The 16,133-nt window shown below is 57.5% G+C and overlaps 2 protein-coding genes across 3 annotated transcripts in view; both read right to left on the reverse strand.

The window, feature by feature from the left end:
- Positions 1 to 1,563: 1,563 nt before the first annotated feature.
- Positions 1,564 to 4,205, reverse strand: TLX3 (T cell leukemia homeobox 3). Its single transcript, XM_080672691.1, has 3 exons — positions 3,668 to 4,205; positions 3,075 to 3,318; positions 1,564 to 2,159 (listed from the first exon to the last, which is right to left on the reverse strand). Exons 1-3 carry the CDS (start codon positions 4,086 to 4,088, stop codon positions 1,949 to 1,951), a joined length of 876 nt encoding a protein of 291 aa, XP_080528817.1. The 5' UTR covers positions 4,089 to 4,205; the 3' UTR covers positions 1,564 to 1,948.
- A 9,217-nt stretch (positions 4,206 to 13,422) lies between these two features.
- Positions 13,423 to 16,133, reverse strand: part of RANBP17 (RAN binding protein 17) — a 234,587-nt gene continuing 231,876 nt past the window's right edge. For both annotated transcript variants that reach the window (XM_080677003.1, XM_080677002.1), the window contains 2 exons: positions 15,652 to 15,779; positions 13,423 to 13,814 (listed from right to left, as the gene is read on the reverse strand). In XM_080677003.1, coding sequence (XP_080533129.1) covers positions 13,718 to 13,814; positions 15,652 to 15,779 — 225 coding nt within the window. In that variant the 3' untranslated portion in view covers positions 13,423 to 13,717. The remainder of the gene's footprint in view (positions 13,815 to 15,651; positions 15,780 to 16,133) is intronic.

The raw sequence follows: 16,133 nt of genomic DNA on the forward strand, positions 1-16,133 counted from the left end.
TGCCCCGCTTCGGGCTCAGTAGGGTTTGGAGGTGAAGGCGGGGTGGGGGGGGGGTAGGAATGCCGGGAGCCCCAGCTCTGTTTCTTAGCCTCCCTTGCCCTTCCTCCAGCTGAGCCATTGCAGGCAACCCCGCTGTCCGTGTACAACGAAGGGGCACCAACCTCCGTTCACTGGTGGCTCCTGGCCTGGGGGACGTGGGGGAGGTGGCAGAGGAGGAGGGTGGGACTGCTACGGGGCCTCGGGGACAGCGCCCCCCGGGTTTAGTCTCGGGGAGTTACTGGGACGCAAGGAGGGGGAGAGAGAGACAGAGGCAAAGAGATCCTTAGAGGCGAGAAAGAAAGCACAAAGGACAATAAAGAGGACACGCGGAAAGTGAAACCCAGAGAGAGGCTGGGCGTCAGAGACAGACGGGGCGAGAGGAAGGGAGAGGAAGAGAGGACGCGACCAAGAGTTTGAGAAGCTAAAAGCAATAGAGGACCAACTATGGAGAGAAACATAAAACTAAAGAAAAGGAAAGAGATACAGTCACCCAGCGAGCAGGAGGAAATAGAGAAACGGAGAGGCCGAAAGTAAGAAAAGTTTTTAAAAGACAGAGAGGGAGGATGATAAAAGGAAAAAGCAAGAGGAAATGAATGTTCACTGACGCTTGGCGTGCGTTTGCCGGTGTGGGAAGGGGTCTCCCGCTGCCAACCCCGCGATCCCCAAACGTCCTGCTTTTGAGCCCAGATAAAGCTGGGGCGGGGGGGGGGACCAGCCCCGCCGCTTTCACACCTGGGCTTGGGGTTCTGGGCCTTCTGGCGCCACCCCCCTCTTGTCCGCAGAGGCTGCAGTGATGTCACATGACGTCATGCGCTACCTGTGGCCCCACGCAAGCTAAAAGAGCGCGCGTGTCCCGGGGTTGTGCGTTGGGATAGTCCCCAGAGCCAGGATGCGCACCGCCCTCCCGCAGCGCGCCCAGATCCCCTGCAGCCGCGGTGGGTCCTGCCCTCGCCTCTTTGAGGTCTTCCTGGGAAGAGAGTGGACTGGAGTGAACTGTGGCCTGGGGTGGGGGGGCTCCGAGTTGCCGGACGCTCGAGGTCGCCGTGCCTCCCACCCTCCACGTGGATTTGACCTGGAGCGGCCTTGCGCTCCCCGCCTCTGGCGCTGGTCATACCTCTGGGCCTAGAGGGCCCTTCCCACGTGCACCCCGTCCCGCGGGCGCCCAGACTGAGGGCGGCCGGCACGCACTGACCTGCACCGCGGATCCTCCGCGGGGCCCGAGCCGGGGTTCGAGCTGAGGCGAATACGGACGAACCTTGGAGAAGTGGACTCGCCCCGCACAGCGCGCCTAGGCCTCCTCCGCCGTAGGAGTGGGGCACAGGCCGGGGGTCGCCGAACATTATTGGAACGAAAACGAAATAAAAGCGGCGTTAAGTGAAATAGCTAACTTTTTTTTTTATTAAATAAAATGACTTAAATAAAAGAACTGAGAGGAGTGGACCCTGCCTAAGCGCAGGGTTGCCCCAAGCCCCTGGCGCTTCCCCCAACCACCTGGTCGGCCGCCCCTCCTCCAGAGGCCCTCGCCGGGGAAGCAGGTGGCCGGTTTCAAAAAAAAAAAAAAAAAGCCGAAACTTTTATTATTTACACGTTTGGGCAAAAGTACAAAGTATATTACAGGCGCCCGGCCCAGGGGTGCGGGCGAGGGGCGGAGAAACGTAAGGCGCTTTCTTTGTCAGGCCCGGGCCTGGGGCGGGACTGGGCGCGGGGCGGGGGCTCGGATTGTGCGGCCGCGCGGAGCCCGGGCCCAGCCCCCCTCCGCGGCCGGCGAGGCAGTGGCTGCGCCCCGGGGCCTCCTCGAGCTTGGCGGCCCCTTCCCGTCTCGGCCTCGGTTCTCCCCAGCCCGGCTGGGGGCCCGAGGCGCCCCACTGCGTGGGGGTGGCGATCCTTGGCGAGCGTGTGCGCTGGGAGCTCACACCAGGGAGGTGACGGCGGGGACTTTGGCGCTGTCCTCCTCCCAGGGCTGCAGGTTCTGCAGGGCGAAGAGCGACGAGTTGTGCAGACAGAGCGGGTCCGGCTGGATGGAGTCGTTGAGGCTCTTTTGGAAGGCATCGTGCTGCAGCTGCAGCATGAGCCGGCTCGCCTGCTGCCGCTCCGCCTCCCGCTCCTCCGCCGTCTGCCGCCTGCACCGGGGGAGGGAGAGGGACAGCACCGTCAGGCACCCGGCACCGCGGGGCCGCCGGCGGGGCTCCAGCCCTCCCGGGAGCCAGGGCCAGCCGGGAGCCTGGAGGCGCAGAGCCCGTCTGCTTCCCGCCCGCGCCGTGTGCCGGAGGTCGGAGGCCGGGTCGAGTCGTTTTTGTTGTGCGCCGGGCCATCGCCGAGAGGGGACTCCGCCCGCCCACCTGCACGCCCGGCTACGGTGGCTTCGCCAACAACAAAGATCGTTTCTTTTGCGGGACAACAGGCGCAGCCGTACGTGTAACTGACTGGGCCCTGCGGGCAGCCGGGTCACCGGGCTCCGCGAGTGGGCGGGCTGGCGCTGCCCCGCCCGTGCGGGGTCCCCAGGCGAGGTCAGCCTCATCCAGTTCTCCCAGGGCCTGTCTCGAACCCCTCTTTCAGGACCGCTTCGCTGTTCACGGGTTGGATGGAAACAGGGATCGGATAAATAAATGCAGGGCTGGAGTCGGGATTGGGAGCTCGAGGGGAACCCAGAACTCGCGCGGATGGTCGGAAATCCGAGAGGACCAGCGGGGGGCGGGGGGCGAAGGGCAGTGCGAGAGGACCCCGGGGATGTTGGGAGAGGCAGGTGGGAGGAAGGAGACGAAATAAAAACGAAAGGAATTGGAGAGGCGCAGGACAGCGACACAGGAATGGCCACGGAGGAGAAGCCGAGGCGCGGGAGAGTGGGGAGAGAAACGTGGGCCGGCGGGAAGGAGGGACGGGAGACTGAAATCTGGGAAGGCGAGTTGGGTGGGTCCGGGGAGGCGCGCGGCCCTGGCTGGGCGGATGGGGGTAGCACCGGCTGCGCAGAGCGGGAGGCTGCGGCGTGGGGAGGGTGAAAGGCGGGTGCAAGGTGGGCCGGGCTGGGCCTCTCTCACCGCCACTTGGTCCTCCGGTTTTGGAACCAGGTCTTGACCTGCGCGTCCGTCATTTTGAGGGACTTGGCGAGCGCCGCCCTCTCGGCCGAGGCCAGGTACTTCTGGCGATGGAAACGCTTTTCCAGCTCACAGATCTGCACCCGAGAAAAGGACGTGCGCGGCTTCTTACGCTTGGGCGGCGTCCTGTTCTGGTAGGGGTGGCCGATGCGCCGGGTCACCGTGAAGGGCGTGAGCGCCGCCGCGGCTGCGGAGACACACGAGGCCCCCTGAGGCCCAGCCCAGTTCCACTGTCGTTCAGGCCCCGCGAGGACCCCGTGCCGCCCGGTGGGGCGCAGAATGCTCCGCTATTTCGTTGGTCCCGCGTCTCCAGCGGCACCAAGCCGCTTGGGAGATGCCCCCCTGTTCCCTGGGCACAGGCTTATTTCCCCGAACTCCCTGATTTCCCTCCCCCCGCGGCTGCCCGGGGCCCTGGGCGCTGAGGCCTCCGCCGCGCTCCGGCCTCCGGAATCGCTTCCCGGAGTCGAGCACATAGGGCGCGGCGCCTCTCGCCCGGGAGGGCCGAGGCCCGGTGTCTGTTCACCCGCCCCGCTCACCTGTGAAGCGGTCTTTCACGAAGCGGCGGCTGCTCTCCATCCATGGGAAATTGAGGCCGCCTAGGCTGGAGACCGCGGGCACGGAGGGCATGGCGGGCAGCGCGCTGGGCAGAGGCGGTGGCACGGCTCCGGGCAGCGGCCTGTGTGCTGGCACCCGGATCACGCCGGCGGGCGCCAGGCTCAGGTTGACACTGTAAGATCCCGCGTCCTCGAAGGGCGCGCCGAGACCCGCAAAGGAGGCGGGCAGAGAGGGGTACGTGGCGCCCGGACGGCCCCCCGGGGGCCCTCCCAGGTAGCTGGCGCCGTCGGGGCCCCGCGGGGCCGGTGCGCTGTCCTGGTCCGGGCTGTTGAGGATCTGGTCGATGCCGAAGCTGATGGGCTCGTGCGGGTGCGGGGTCTGCGCGCTGGCGGGCGCCTCCATCCTGGGCGGGTGGAAGGGCTGCGCTGGGCTGGGCGGGGAGGCTGCTGGGGCCCCGTCACGGCGCGGCCATGGAGCGCCCGGCGCCTCTCGTCGCACTGAAACTTTGCCAAGAGTGCGCGGGCCCGACAGGCTCTGTGTCATCTTTCTTGAACCGAACCTGGAGTTTCCGCTGCTAATTCCTCTCCCGCCGCAGCCATTGGCTGCGATCAACAAGCCTCTCTCCTCCCATTGGCTCTCGGCTTTCAATAAAGGCCTAATTCATGGAAATAGGAGCTTAGGGACTGTTCCAAGGTGACATCATTTTAACAAACGAACAATAGGTCAAATTTATTAGCCGGGATAATGGGCGGCGGATATTAGCGCCCGAACCGCAGCCTCCCAAACCCGAAATCTAACGAAGCTGCAATTAGCAGACGCTCCCCGCTCCTCCCGGCCGGGGCCGCTTCCCCGCCGCAGCTCGGGGCCGGTCTGGGCGCTCTCCTGGTGACATTCTCCTTTTCTGAGGGGGTTTTCGTTTTCTTCCAAATTTTTTCATCTGAGCAAAAACCAAACCCTATGAATCCTTTCCATTGCAATGGAGTTGCAACCCCGGGACGACCCTGCAGCTCCGTGGAAGCATCTTGGACACTCCAGCGCCGCGGGAGCAACGAAAGGGGCGCACCCCGGGGTGCCAGCTCCGCGCTTCTTGCGCGCGGGGTGACGCGAGTACCACAGCGTGCTCCACGCTTCCAAGGACCGACCCGCGTGGGCAGAATTCGCCCCCGCCTGGGCTTCGGCCGCGGCATCGCGACCACTTTGGAGACACTCCCTGGCTCCCGCCAGGCGGACCGAGGAGTGACTCACAGGTGCCCACGCGTGCCTGGCCCGGCTGGGCTAGGGACCTGGGGTCGCCCTGTGGGGAGAGGGGATCCGGCCCCTCGAAATTCGTTGCAAGATGGTCGGGACTGCTGGTCGCGCGTGGGGACCCGCCCGTGGCGCAGCAGGTGTGGGGACCTAGGGTTCCCAAAAGGCAAGGGCGGGGGTGGCTAACATTTAGGGCAAAGAGCGGGGTTTCTTGGAGAAAGGGGAGCGGTGGACTCCTCCCGCTCCAGTGCAGCCGGGGCGCTGGAACCACTCCCTGTTTTGCTCCCGCCCTCGGGGTCTGAGAGGCAGGCGGAGGGGCTCGGTGGACGGACCGCTTGCGGGGCGGTCGCCCCCACGCCAGCCCCAGCTGTTTCCCCTGGGGGAGACCTGCAGATCGTTCTCTACCCGCTAGTTCCTAAATGGCTGGGTGCAAGCTCACTGCTGCACCCCTGGCCAGGCCTCTTCCTCGCGCTCCCGCCTTGCGGACTTGGTGAGAGGTCGGATGTGCGGTTGGCCAGGGATGAGTTTCAATCCGGGCCGGTCACTTCCGAGCTGAGTGACCTTGAGCAAGTGACTCCAGGCCTTTGGGCTTTGGTTTTCTCATTTGTGAAAAGAGCAATGCGTGCATTGCAGGATTGTCTGAGCAGGGAGCGAGGCATTGAGAGCGCAGGGCTGGGCCTGGCTGGCACACAGTAGGCACCCAGCCAGCAGCTGTGGCTGCCCTCCCGCCCCCTCCCCCCCAGCGTGATGGTTGATGGTTGACTCTTATGATCCTTGTTTATTTGTTTGCAGTTTTATTTTATTTGTGGAAGCTCAGCATCTCGGGGAGAAGGATGGTTTTGCCTCCAGTGGGGCCAGTCTCAGAGGGTCAGGAAGGGCAGGAGGCAGCCTGCGGGGACTCTTCCTAATAATGGGCCTGGACAAAGGGGAGGCCTCCGGATCTGCATCTCCAGGCCTGGGTCCCTGAGGCAGGGCGCCCCTGGCTAAGTCGCTAACCCTCGTGGAACCTCAGTATTGGGTGGGAAGAAGGAGGCGCTGGCAGCATGGGGTGGGGCCTCTGCCACTCCCTCCAGGGACAGGCACCTTCGGATGGAGTAGAAGTCCTTGCTCCAGGCCGGCAGGGCCTCCTGCTTCTAATTTCGGCTCTGCCCCTGGGGGGAGTGGGGGGGCTGTTTGGTCCCTCATTGCCCCTCCTGGAGCCTCATTTTCCTTATTTGTGAACCGGAAAGGGTAGCTACCCCCAGGGTAGCTTAAGAAGTAAATGAGATGAAGCGCCCGCCCGCCTGCCCTGAGAAGCGGGTGGTTAGATAAGAACTTCAATGACAGCAGCCCAGCTGCCGGAGGTGGAGAACTTGGCGCGTGCCAGGCAGGAAGTGGCACTTGCTTGTTCCTTACAAGAGCCCTGTGAAGAAAGGACTCTTATTGATCCCACTTTTTACCCGATGAGGGAACTGAGGGGCAGAGAGCTCCCGGGACTCCCAGGCCCCCACTCAGGGGCCTCACCAGTTCCACTGCCCTTCCGGCCTCCAGAGCCCTGGACCCAGGCCTGTCCTTGCCACTTCCCGGTCTGCTCAATTGGGATAAGGAGGCCCACCGCACAAGCATGTGGGCACAGAATTAGGGGGCAGCTGCGGGTGGGGTGGACCACGTTGCTCCCAGGGCTGGAGAGTAGCCCAAGTGCTCAAGGATTGGATTCCCACCTCTGTTTCCCAGCTGTGGGCTCAAGGAATTATCCATCCTCTTTGTGCCTCAGTTTCCCTGCCTGGGAAAGCAACAGGACCCCGTCATGGGATTACGTGAGCTCTCCGGGTGAACGCCTTCAGCACAGTGCCTGGCAGCAAAGGGCCGGCTTCTGCTGGCCTGGGTGTCTGTCCATCAGGCGGCAGTAAGCACTTGGCGCCAATGGCCACCAACCCTCTCCTTTCTGATGCAGACAGAGCGGAGGTGTCAGGAAGGGTCGAGGAAACGGGGCAGCCATAACCCCCGGGACAGTGGTTATAGTGTGTTCCTGGACCAGTAGCAGCCTCCCCTGGGCCCCAGGCACGTTCTTGGGCCCCAGCCCAGACCCACTGAATCAGAAACTGGGGTCGGGCTCAGCCATCTGATTTTAACAAGCCCTCCAGGTGATTCGGTGCACATTCAAACTGGAAGCCCGTGCCAGAACGTTGTCCGTCCCATCCCAGTTTTCAAATGCATGGCTAGAACGCCATGGACATATTCTCTCATCGTTTGAAACTCTCACGTGGATCTGAGTTCAGTTCTGCATTTCTGTCTCTGTTACTCAGTTGGGACTTTTGATCTTATCTGCCAAAGGTCTATTTTATTGGTCTTAAAGGACATTTATTTCATTATTTTCTTTTTTAATGTTTCAGGAATGTTTTGATTTTTCATTAGTTTCTTCTATTGAAGTGAAAATTTAAAACGTCTTCCTTATGTGTTTTTTAAAATAAACATATTTAAGGTCATAAATTTACCTCTGAGCAGTTTTTGGCCAAATATTCTTTGATGCGTACTAGATGTTCCTGAGATTGTAATTTTGCTGTCCCTGCTTACTTGCTATCAACTGAACAGTCACACACACATGAAAAATTAAATTCTAAGAACTGGGGCCAGGTCTCCTGACTCCAGAAGGACTTCCGGGATGCAGTGCATTCTCTACGCTTCCCAGGGAAAAGCTGGAGGAGGGATAGAGCTGGTGGAGGCCTCGCTGGGAGACAGACAGGAGGGGGCGGGCTTTAGGGATGAACGGCAGATGCTGGGATTTCCAGCTATGCACATGGCATGTGCAGGAGGCTTGCTGCCATTGACTTCCGGTGTGACTTGACTCAATTTCCCTGCCTGTAAAATGGGGTAGAGGTTGAGTCAGGGCTCTTAAACGTATTTGGATCTGCAACCCTATTTGAAAGATTGATGAAAATTTTATGGACAACTTTCTGAGACAAAGACACAAGCACACGACTCGGTGCACATGCCATGTCACAGGCCGCTTACCTGCCCCCCTTCCGTTCTTCACTCACACACCCTGGTTAGGAGCCTCAGGGGCCCTTGCAGTTCTCACGATGGAAGGGACCTGCCAAAATTTATCTCCGATTCATTCATTTATTCAACAAATATTGATCACTGAGCACCTACTCAAATTTTCTGAACCACACCTGAACGCTGGGCCTCGGTTTCCCCATCTAAGAGTGGAGTAATGAGTTTGAGGTCACCAATGGGTGGGCTGGGGGAAGAATCTTCCAGAGGAGGTCAGAGGAAGGCAAAGGTCATTGGTGCTGTGCACTTCTCAGCACCCCGCCCCCCTCCCCTACACACACACACACACAACTCATGAGATTTAAAGGACAGAGGTCTGGGGGAGTGAAGTCCCTTGCCAGGGCCACACCGTTGGGAAGGCTGGAGCTGGGACCTGAACTCAGGACTGCCTGTCTGCAAAGCCCATGTTTTTCACTTTATGTCTTCTCCCCATTTCCCCTCTGGGAGCAAGACCCAGTCGGGAAGGAAATCCGTGGAGGGTCTGGGTGAAGGAACCCAGGAGTGGGGTGAGGCTGGCCATGGTGGGGCTCACTTGTCCCCCCAACTGGCCTGGAGTCCCTTTACAGCGGGACAGTGTTGGCGGCATTTGATTCCATGTCCTGGGCTGGGCCGGGGCCTGACCCACCGGAGGATCACCAGGGGTCTGTGGTATTAAACCAAAGAGCACACAGCAGGTCAGCGGAGGGGATGAGGAAAGGACCCCATGTGTGTTCGTGTGCCCGGGAATTCACCTGTACTCAGCCCAGCACTCACCCCTCCCCGGCCCCCCTCCACCACCCTCTCAATGGCTGGGCCTTTCCATGGTGAAGACCCAGGTCAGCCACGGCCTCTCTGCCCATCCTCCACAGCTGCCCCTCCCCCACCCCCATCCCTGTTGCTTTTCATCCTTGCTCTTGTGGCCTTTGGGACCTAGATCTTATTTATCCTGCTCACCAGCTCTCCGAGGACAGAGCCTTTGTCTCATTCACGCTTTCTCAGTGACAGGTGAGTGAGTGAACGAATGCTTCCCAGGATCCTGGTGCTGAGTCAGACTGGGCCTGGCCTTGAGGGTGCAGTCTGGCAGGGAGGCTGGCAGCCGCCTGGGGGAGCTGGCCATGGGCTGGGGGGGCTGCGAGAGGGTTTAAGAGGAGAAGCGGGAGGGGAGGAGATCCCTTTCCCTGTGGGCAGGGCTGGTGGGAGATGCAGAGGGCGTGTGAGCAGGGACCCAGGCAGGAAGCAGCAGTGTGCGGGCGGGCGGCGGGGATTGGTCGGTGCATGAGCAGGCCCACGCCACGGGCCTCCAAACCCGTCTCGTGCCCGCTGTTTGCTTCCCCCAGCCAGCAGCCATTTTTCCCGCTTTGTGTTCTACAACTTTCCCCTCTTCCTGACAGATTTCTCTACTAAATTTGACTTCGTTTCAACACTTTCGTTGGGCAAATTACATTAAGATGGATGTTGCAGGTACCCTTTATGGTTTATTTATCGTGATACTGTTTGTATCTCACGCTTATAAATAACTTATGTTATAGCTTTTGTTTGTGGAAATGTAACTTACATATTTTATTACGCTTTCTGTAAACCTCAGAAAGAATCCTGTCAGGGAAGCGCTCATATCAGCAATCCAAACTATGGGACGTAAAAATCGACACGAACATTATTTTTTAATCTGCCAAGGAGGCAGGTTACTCTTGCTGTAGTTTGAGAGGTTTGCTGTCATCGTAAACTTACACCTCAATAAAACATTAAAAAGTCTCCAGAATGATTTTATGAAGTTCACGGAGTAGGAGTAGGTGGCAGAATCCATAGACACAGCACACTGGGGCCTTGGTATTGGACTGGCCTTTCTTGGGGGGAGGGCAGCCACATTTGGGGGCCCCAAAGGGTTCCAGATGCATTCCCCCTGCCCAGCTGTCCCCAACGCCTGACTGTGAGGACCTCGTTTAAGGGATTAAGGTGGAAAAGAAAGGAGTTTTGGAGTCGGGCTGACCTATGTGGCCTCAGGTCAGACTTTCAGTCTCAGTTTTCTGATCTCTAAAATGGGGATATTTACTTGACCTTCTTATTGGGAAGCATTACATTTAAAGGAGACAGCCATTTGCAATGCTATGGAGGTGTGCACACTAAATGATTGTGATTCTAATGATTTAATGTTCGACTTGAAACTTCCACTCTCTCCCTTTCCCCTCCTCCCCAGAGGAGCCGAGTTCTCTCAAATGTTGCCTCAGCCTCCCCCACACTGCTGGGCCGGCCCCACGCACAAAAGGTTTCCCCAGCTTCTCTCCCCAAACCGTTCCTGGTCTTTGTTCTCATGCTCAGCTCTCCGGGTAGTTCATCTCCTCACTGACCTCGGCTGAGGGCCCCGCGGAAAGGGACCTCCAGTACCACAGCGCGAAGGCGCTCTGAGGTGGGGGTGCACTCTGAGGTGGGGGTGCACTGAGAGTGGAGGGAGCTCAGGGCCAAGCCGAGAGGGCTCTCTGGGCTGCCCAGGCCATCACGCAGTGCGGGGCCTTGTGCTCCCCCCACCCCCCCCAATCCTAGGAAAGCCTGATTAGAAAGAACAGAATGGAAACATCCAGAAGACAGCTTTCTGGAGGGTTCGGTTCTGAAGTTAGTGTAGAAGGGAAAAAAATGAGCAAAGTCAGAACACCTTCAAACTGCTTCTTGCTTGAGCACCAGCGGAAGCAGGAGGCTTGGCAAAGGGCCCCACGCTGCATGGATGACACAACACACGTTTGCGCGTCAGAACATCAGAAGGATGAGGTGACCTGCACCCCTCACTCCGGCCATGTGCTTGTTACCTGCCCCGCCCCGCCCCGCCCCGCCCGCACTGTTTCTTCCCGTTGTTGAAGCTGAGCACGTCAGCTGTGCCTCTGATCGGATTGCAGCCGTGGGCAAACTACGGCCCGCGGGCCAGATCCGGCCCGTTCGGCTGTCCTATCCGGCCCACGGAGCCGAAAGAGCGGAGGGTTCTCTTGCTCTCCCCTCCGCTCCTTTACTTTGAATTTATATTAGTTCACACAAACACTCCATCCATGCTTTTGTTCCGGCCCTCCGGTCCAGTTTAAGAACCCATTGTGGCCCTCGAGTCAAAAAGTTTGCCCACCCCTGGAGAGCATGTCATAGATCCACCTAGTGCTCTTTTGGGGAGGAGGCTGCACAAGTTTGGGCGTGCCCTTGAGCGCTTGTTTTACCCTTGGGACACGGTGTCCCCACAGAGAACTCCCACACGGGCTCCAGGTTTCCCCAGGAGCACCCACTGCCCCGGCCCAGACAGACCCTGGCAGGCTGGGGGCGGGGCCCAGTTCCCTATCAGGTTCCCATTGGTGGGGGTGAGTGCACAGCGTGGGTTCCTGAAATGTCCCAGCCTCCCCTCTCGCCTTCCTCCCTTAGAAAGGGTGCAGACGGAACTGCCCTCTCCAAGGGAAATCAGGATTCCAACAGGTTTCAAGGGAGAAACTTGCAGCCAAACTCAGCCTCTCTAGCTCCGGCCAGAGAAGCGTGGTGGCAGGAAGTGTGAGAAGGGCTCCCGAGCGTCCCTGCTCCTGGTGCCCACCCTGTGCTGTCCCCCAGCGTGGGGGTGAGCTGCTCTAGTGATCTCAGTGAGATACAGCGAAGGCCACGGGCGCCCGAGACTGGTGACGAGGGGCGACTTCCAGGTTGCGCTCTCCGGCTCCTCTCTTGCCTGCTCTGATGGAGCACACGGCCTCTGTGAGCTGCCCCTGAAGAGGACCATTTGGCAAGGAGCTGAGGCTCTTAATCCTCCAACCCACGAGGAACTGACTCCGGCTAACCACCACCGATGATCACAGAAGCAGACCCTTCCCCTTGAGCCTGGTGGTGACTGCAGCCCGGGCCACCAACCATGCCTGCCGCCCGTGAGCCAGACCCTGGAGTGGAGGACCCAGCTGCGAGTGGGTTCGAATCCTGCCTGTGTAAGCCACACACCACCTTTGAGTCCTAGATTCCTCCTCTCAGAAGTGGGAACATGGCTGCCCTCCTCCGGGCTGCTGTGAGGACTAAGGGAGATAAGGCAGGTCACGGCCCGCGGTGCTGTCAACGTTCATGGAGTCCGTGCTGAGCCTGTGCCTGCTGCCTGCACTGGGCTCCGGAAGCAGCCGCAAGCAGGCCCTGCCGGGGTCCACAGTGGCCAGGCCTGACGGGTCCCCAAGAGCAGCTCCCTAAGGCCAGGGCTACGCCTTCCCTGGCTGGTGTGAAACCACAGGTGACCTTTGGTGCAGCAGAGAAAAGCAAGGGCACGTTGTTATTTTCTTGTGAGAATTTACCTGCAAAGGACACTTTGCTTTTCGACCCGACTTCTGTAAAGAGACCAGTGCTGGCCTCGGACAGGCCTTCTGCGGAGCATTTCTGTGGGTGAAATGGCCATTCCTTCAAATAGCATCTGCTTACATACAATGTGAGGTAATAAGCCCCGAGAAACAACTTCTCGAGTCAGCCTCCTGCAAACAGCGGCTATTTTATAAAGTTCGGAATTTGCCTCCTCCAGGAAAACGGTATTTCTCCCCGCTAATAAAACACAGTGTAAGGCCGACACCACTGAATAGGCGAAGGGGCCCTGTCGGTAACATACTTTTCCCGACTCCTGGGTTCACACACGGAAGACAGACATTTAGAGCTAAACTTGGGTGACTTTGCTTTTATGTGACAAGCCTGTTATAAAATTCCTATCGAGAAAGGTCTCAAGAAACACTGGTCTGAGAAACGAGATTATAACAGGAGCCTGTGAATGTTGTTCAGGGGAAGCCAACCTTTCACGTCTCGTCAGAAGCAAAGGGCACAATATTGATGATGAGCCTGGGCCCGAGGACAGAGCAGTGAGACCCGACAGCCATCCGACAGCGGCACCCCCCGTTCACAGCCTCGTTACAGTCCCTCGCAAACTGCAAAGGCGCCTCCTGTCCCGGGGGTGGGGTCGCTTGCAATCCCCACAGTCCTGCGTTTTTGTGGAGACGGAGACCAACTATTCCTCATCCCCTGAAAACCTGAACTCTGGTACCTAGAACCGATGCCCAAGAAGGCAGCGCTGCTTCAAATGTGCATTTTAATTAGACACCCCCGGCTTCTTACAGACCAAACGGAGGCAGAGGCTGGCACCACCTGGGAGTTCCGGCTGGGATGGCCCGGCTCCTCCTGAAGAAATCTCTCTGCAGGCAGTAATTGCACAGCTTAATTCTTCTAGACGGAACCACTTCAGATTTATGCCAGTGAAAAGCAAACGTTGTTTGTAAGTCATTTAATTGTGTTACTGTCTCTCAACTTTATCAGATGCTGCTGAGGCGGAGAGGCTGTGCAGTGCCGGGGTGGCCTCGGAGAGCTCCCACTGCTGCTGCTTCCAGACCCATAACAAATGGCTAACATCACAGGATCGGGTGGGATTTGTCTCAGGCGGGATCCGTGGTGAAGGCTGCATCTCCAACAACTCCTCTGCTTTGATTGCAGAACCATTAACTAGTACACAATTAGGCGCAAACCTGGTTTATTATGTTCTTTGGTTAAATATTGTTTCTACCCCCTTTCAGAGCATTGTAAGAACAAAGATAATGATCTTTTATAGAAAGACGGAAAACACTTTTGCTTTTTCAGAGCAAAGAATGAATTTACACTGTGCACTATATAAATTCTTATAATCAGGCCAGACTTATAAAAAGGTAGGGCTTTTGTTGTTGCTTGCTTTGAAAAATAGATTTCCCTGGGCTAGCCAGCATTGCTGTCCGGGGCCCAGACCACAGTCTCTTGGTACAGCATCTCGGCACGTGTCAGCTCATCATGTCCAGACTGCACGGGTCAGCGCTGCTGTCGCTGCGCAGGGCCTCTGCCACGTCTCTTCTGAACACGGATAGGTTCTGGGTGAACCTGTGGGAAGAGGAAGAAAGGCCCAGCAGCGGCAGGGCTGGGCTGTAGAACCTCGCGATGATGATGCCTCGGTGGAGTCAGGACCCGGAGAGGGCCCTAGGTCCAGCCTCCTTCCCACTCTCACTATCACACCTTTCCCTCCCAGAAAACAAGGGTTACCACCCCAAACACTGACCATTTTGAGGGGTGAATTTCGTGGCTATACTATTTAAAAACTAGAGGCCCAGTGCACAAAATTCATGTACAGGATGGGGGGGGTGTTCCTCAGCCTGGCCTGCACCCTCTCCCATCTGGGACCCTTCGGGGGATGTCCAACTGCCGATTTAGGGGCATTAACTCCAGCCATTAGGAAAATCACACAGAATGTCCTTGACATACAAACAGTGTGGTTTTAGTAACAATGGCCATTCCTTTAAATAATATCTGTTTACATACAATACAGCTGGTACTATGTAAATTCAGAATGTTAATATCACAAAATCATAGAAGGTTGTAGTGGAAATAACCTTGGAATTGTCTAGTCCAAACTTTTATAAATACTGGAATTCCCTTTTCAAAGATTTTGAATGCTTTTTGTCCTAAGAAGCTTAACCAACTTTTGAGGCAAAAGTTGGCCTTTTTCTGTGAAAGGACTGGGGGACTTTTGCCGCCCCCCGGCAGGGCTGAAAGGACTGGGAGACTCCAGCGGGGCTGAGGGGACTGGGTGCCGCCATCTTTGTGATGGTGTGGCGGTCAATTTGCATATTCCCTCTTCATTAGATAGGATTGTTTTTAAAAAAGCTGAGTCACACATCGTTGTTATAAAGCATATAAAGAAAATGCTGAAGCTGTTGTGCCAAACACTGGGTTGAGTTTACATATAAATTCATTTAATCATCACAAGTCTTCCCTAAGGCAGGTATTAGTACCCTCATTTTACAGATGAGAAAACGGAACTCACTACTTCAAAAAAGGGGTCACACACACACACACACACACACACACACACACACACACACACACACGCACACGATTAAAAAAAAGGGGGGGGGTCACTGGGTTATGCTGTGTTCAAATCCTGGCTCCACTACTTCTTAGCCGGGTGACCTCAGATGACTACGTGATGGCCAATATGAGTAGCTACCCCACAGGAATGTGGGAAGTGAGAATTTATTGAGTCAACTGAGACAATGCCTGAGCAAGCTCAGCAGAGTGCCCGGCGCGTGGGAAACAGCCAGTCCTGCCGGCTAGTGCACCGGAAGCAGAAGCGAGGAGAGCGGTCTGACACCATCTCACATGTGCTTATGAGGTGGCGTTCAAATTCCCCCCGCTCCCCTGGGCACTGAGGGCTCCCCACTCAGTGACTCTCTTCTGCTGGCTTCGCAGGTGGCCCTTTCTGCCTGACAGGGCATCTTGGCCGGGAACAAAGGAAGGTGCCCACAGAGCCCATCCACTTGGCCTTGAATTGGCCTTTCTCACTGCCATGCAGCCTACAGAGGTCAGGGGTAACCCTGAAGTTGGAGTTGACCTGACCTCAGAGCAGGGCCCAGGCTGGTGGCTCCCGGACATACTGTGGCTACTGGAATGACTGATTGGCATTTCAAATGGGGTAACCTTTGAAAGATCCCACTTTAACAACAGGATGCTACAGGGAGTTGTTTTCCTGAAAACGTTTTTTTTCTCCACCACTCCTCATTGTCTACCTTCTCCACTAGAAGCTCAATTGGTTTGCCACTGGTATCCCCAATGTCTGGCACATAGCAGATTCTCAATAAAAATGTGTGCACCGAATGAAGGAATGGATGGACGAATTCAGGCACAGCGGGTTCCTCGTATTTAGATCTCACTGGCAACTTACCTGTCTCTGTTCTTGACGGACAGGTTCTGCTCCACCCCTTCCATCAGGCTCCTGAAGCACTGGGCCAGGGCCTCCTGCTTGGGGAGAGGCTGGCTGTTGATCAGGCCTGCCCTCAGCTCACTGAAATGCTGCCAGAGACAGACAGGCGTCAGAGCCCTGACTCCAGACCTGGGCCTGGGAGAGCCCTGGAGACGGGCTGGCCCGGCTCCATCTGCTTGGGTCCTAACTCTCAGAGGAGTGGTGGTCCAGGCCCACGCAGAACTTGAAGCCTTTAGAGAGAACTAAAGCAACAGAGGCACTCCTAGGGATAAACTGTATTCTCCTTCCTCATAAAAACCTCTCGCTGTAATTGTTCCACTGTCACCGAACAATTTAGGCTGATGGAGTCCTGGCTTCCTCGGGGACGGAGCACACGGAGGTCTGCCTGATGCTGCTCTCCACCGAGGCTGACAGGGAGGGGAGGGCTGGACTCGAAGGGCCAC

Source organism: Plecotus auritus (assembly GCF_963455305.1).
Source record: "Plecotus auritus genome assembly, chromosome: 6".
Classification (NCBI taxonomy): Eukaryota; Metazoa; Chordata; class Mammalia; order Chiroptera; family Vespertilionidae; genus Plecotus; species Plecotus auritus.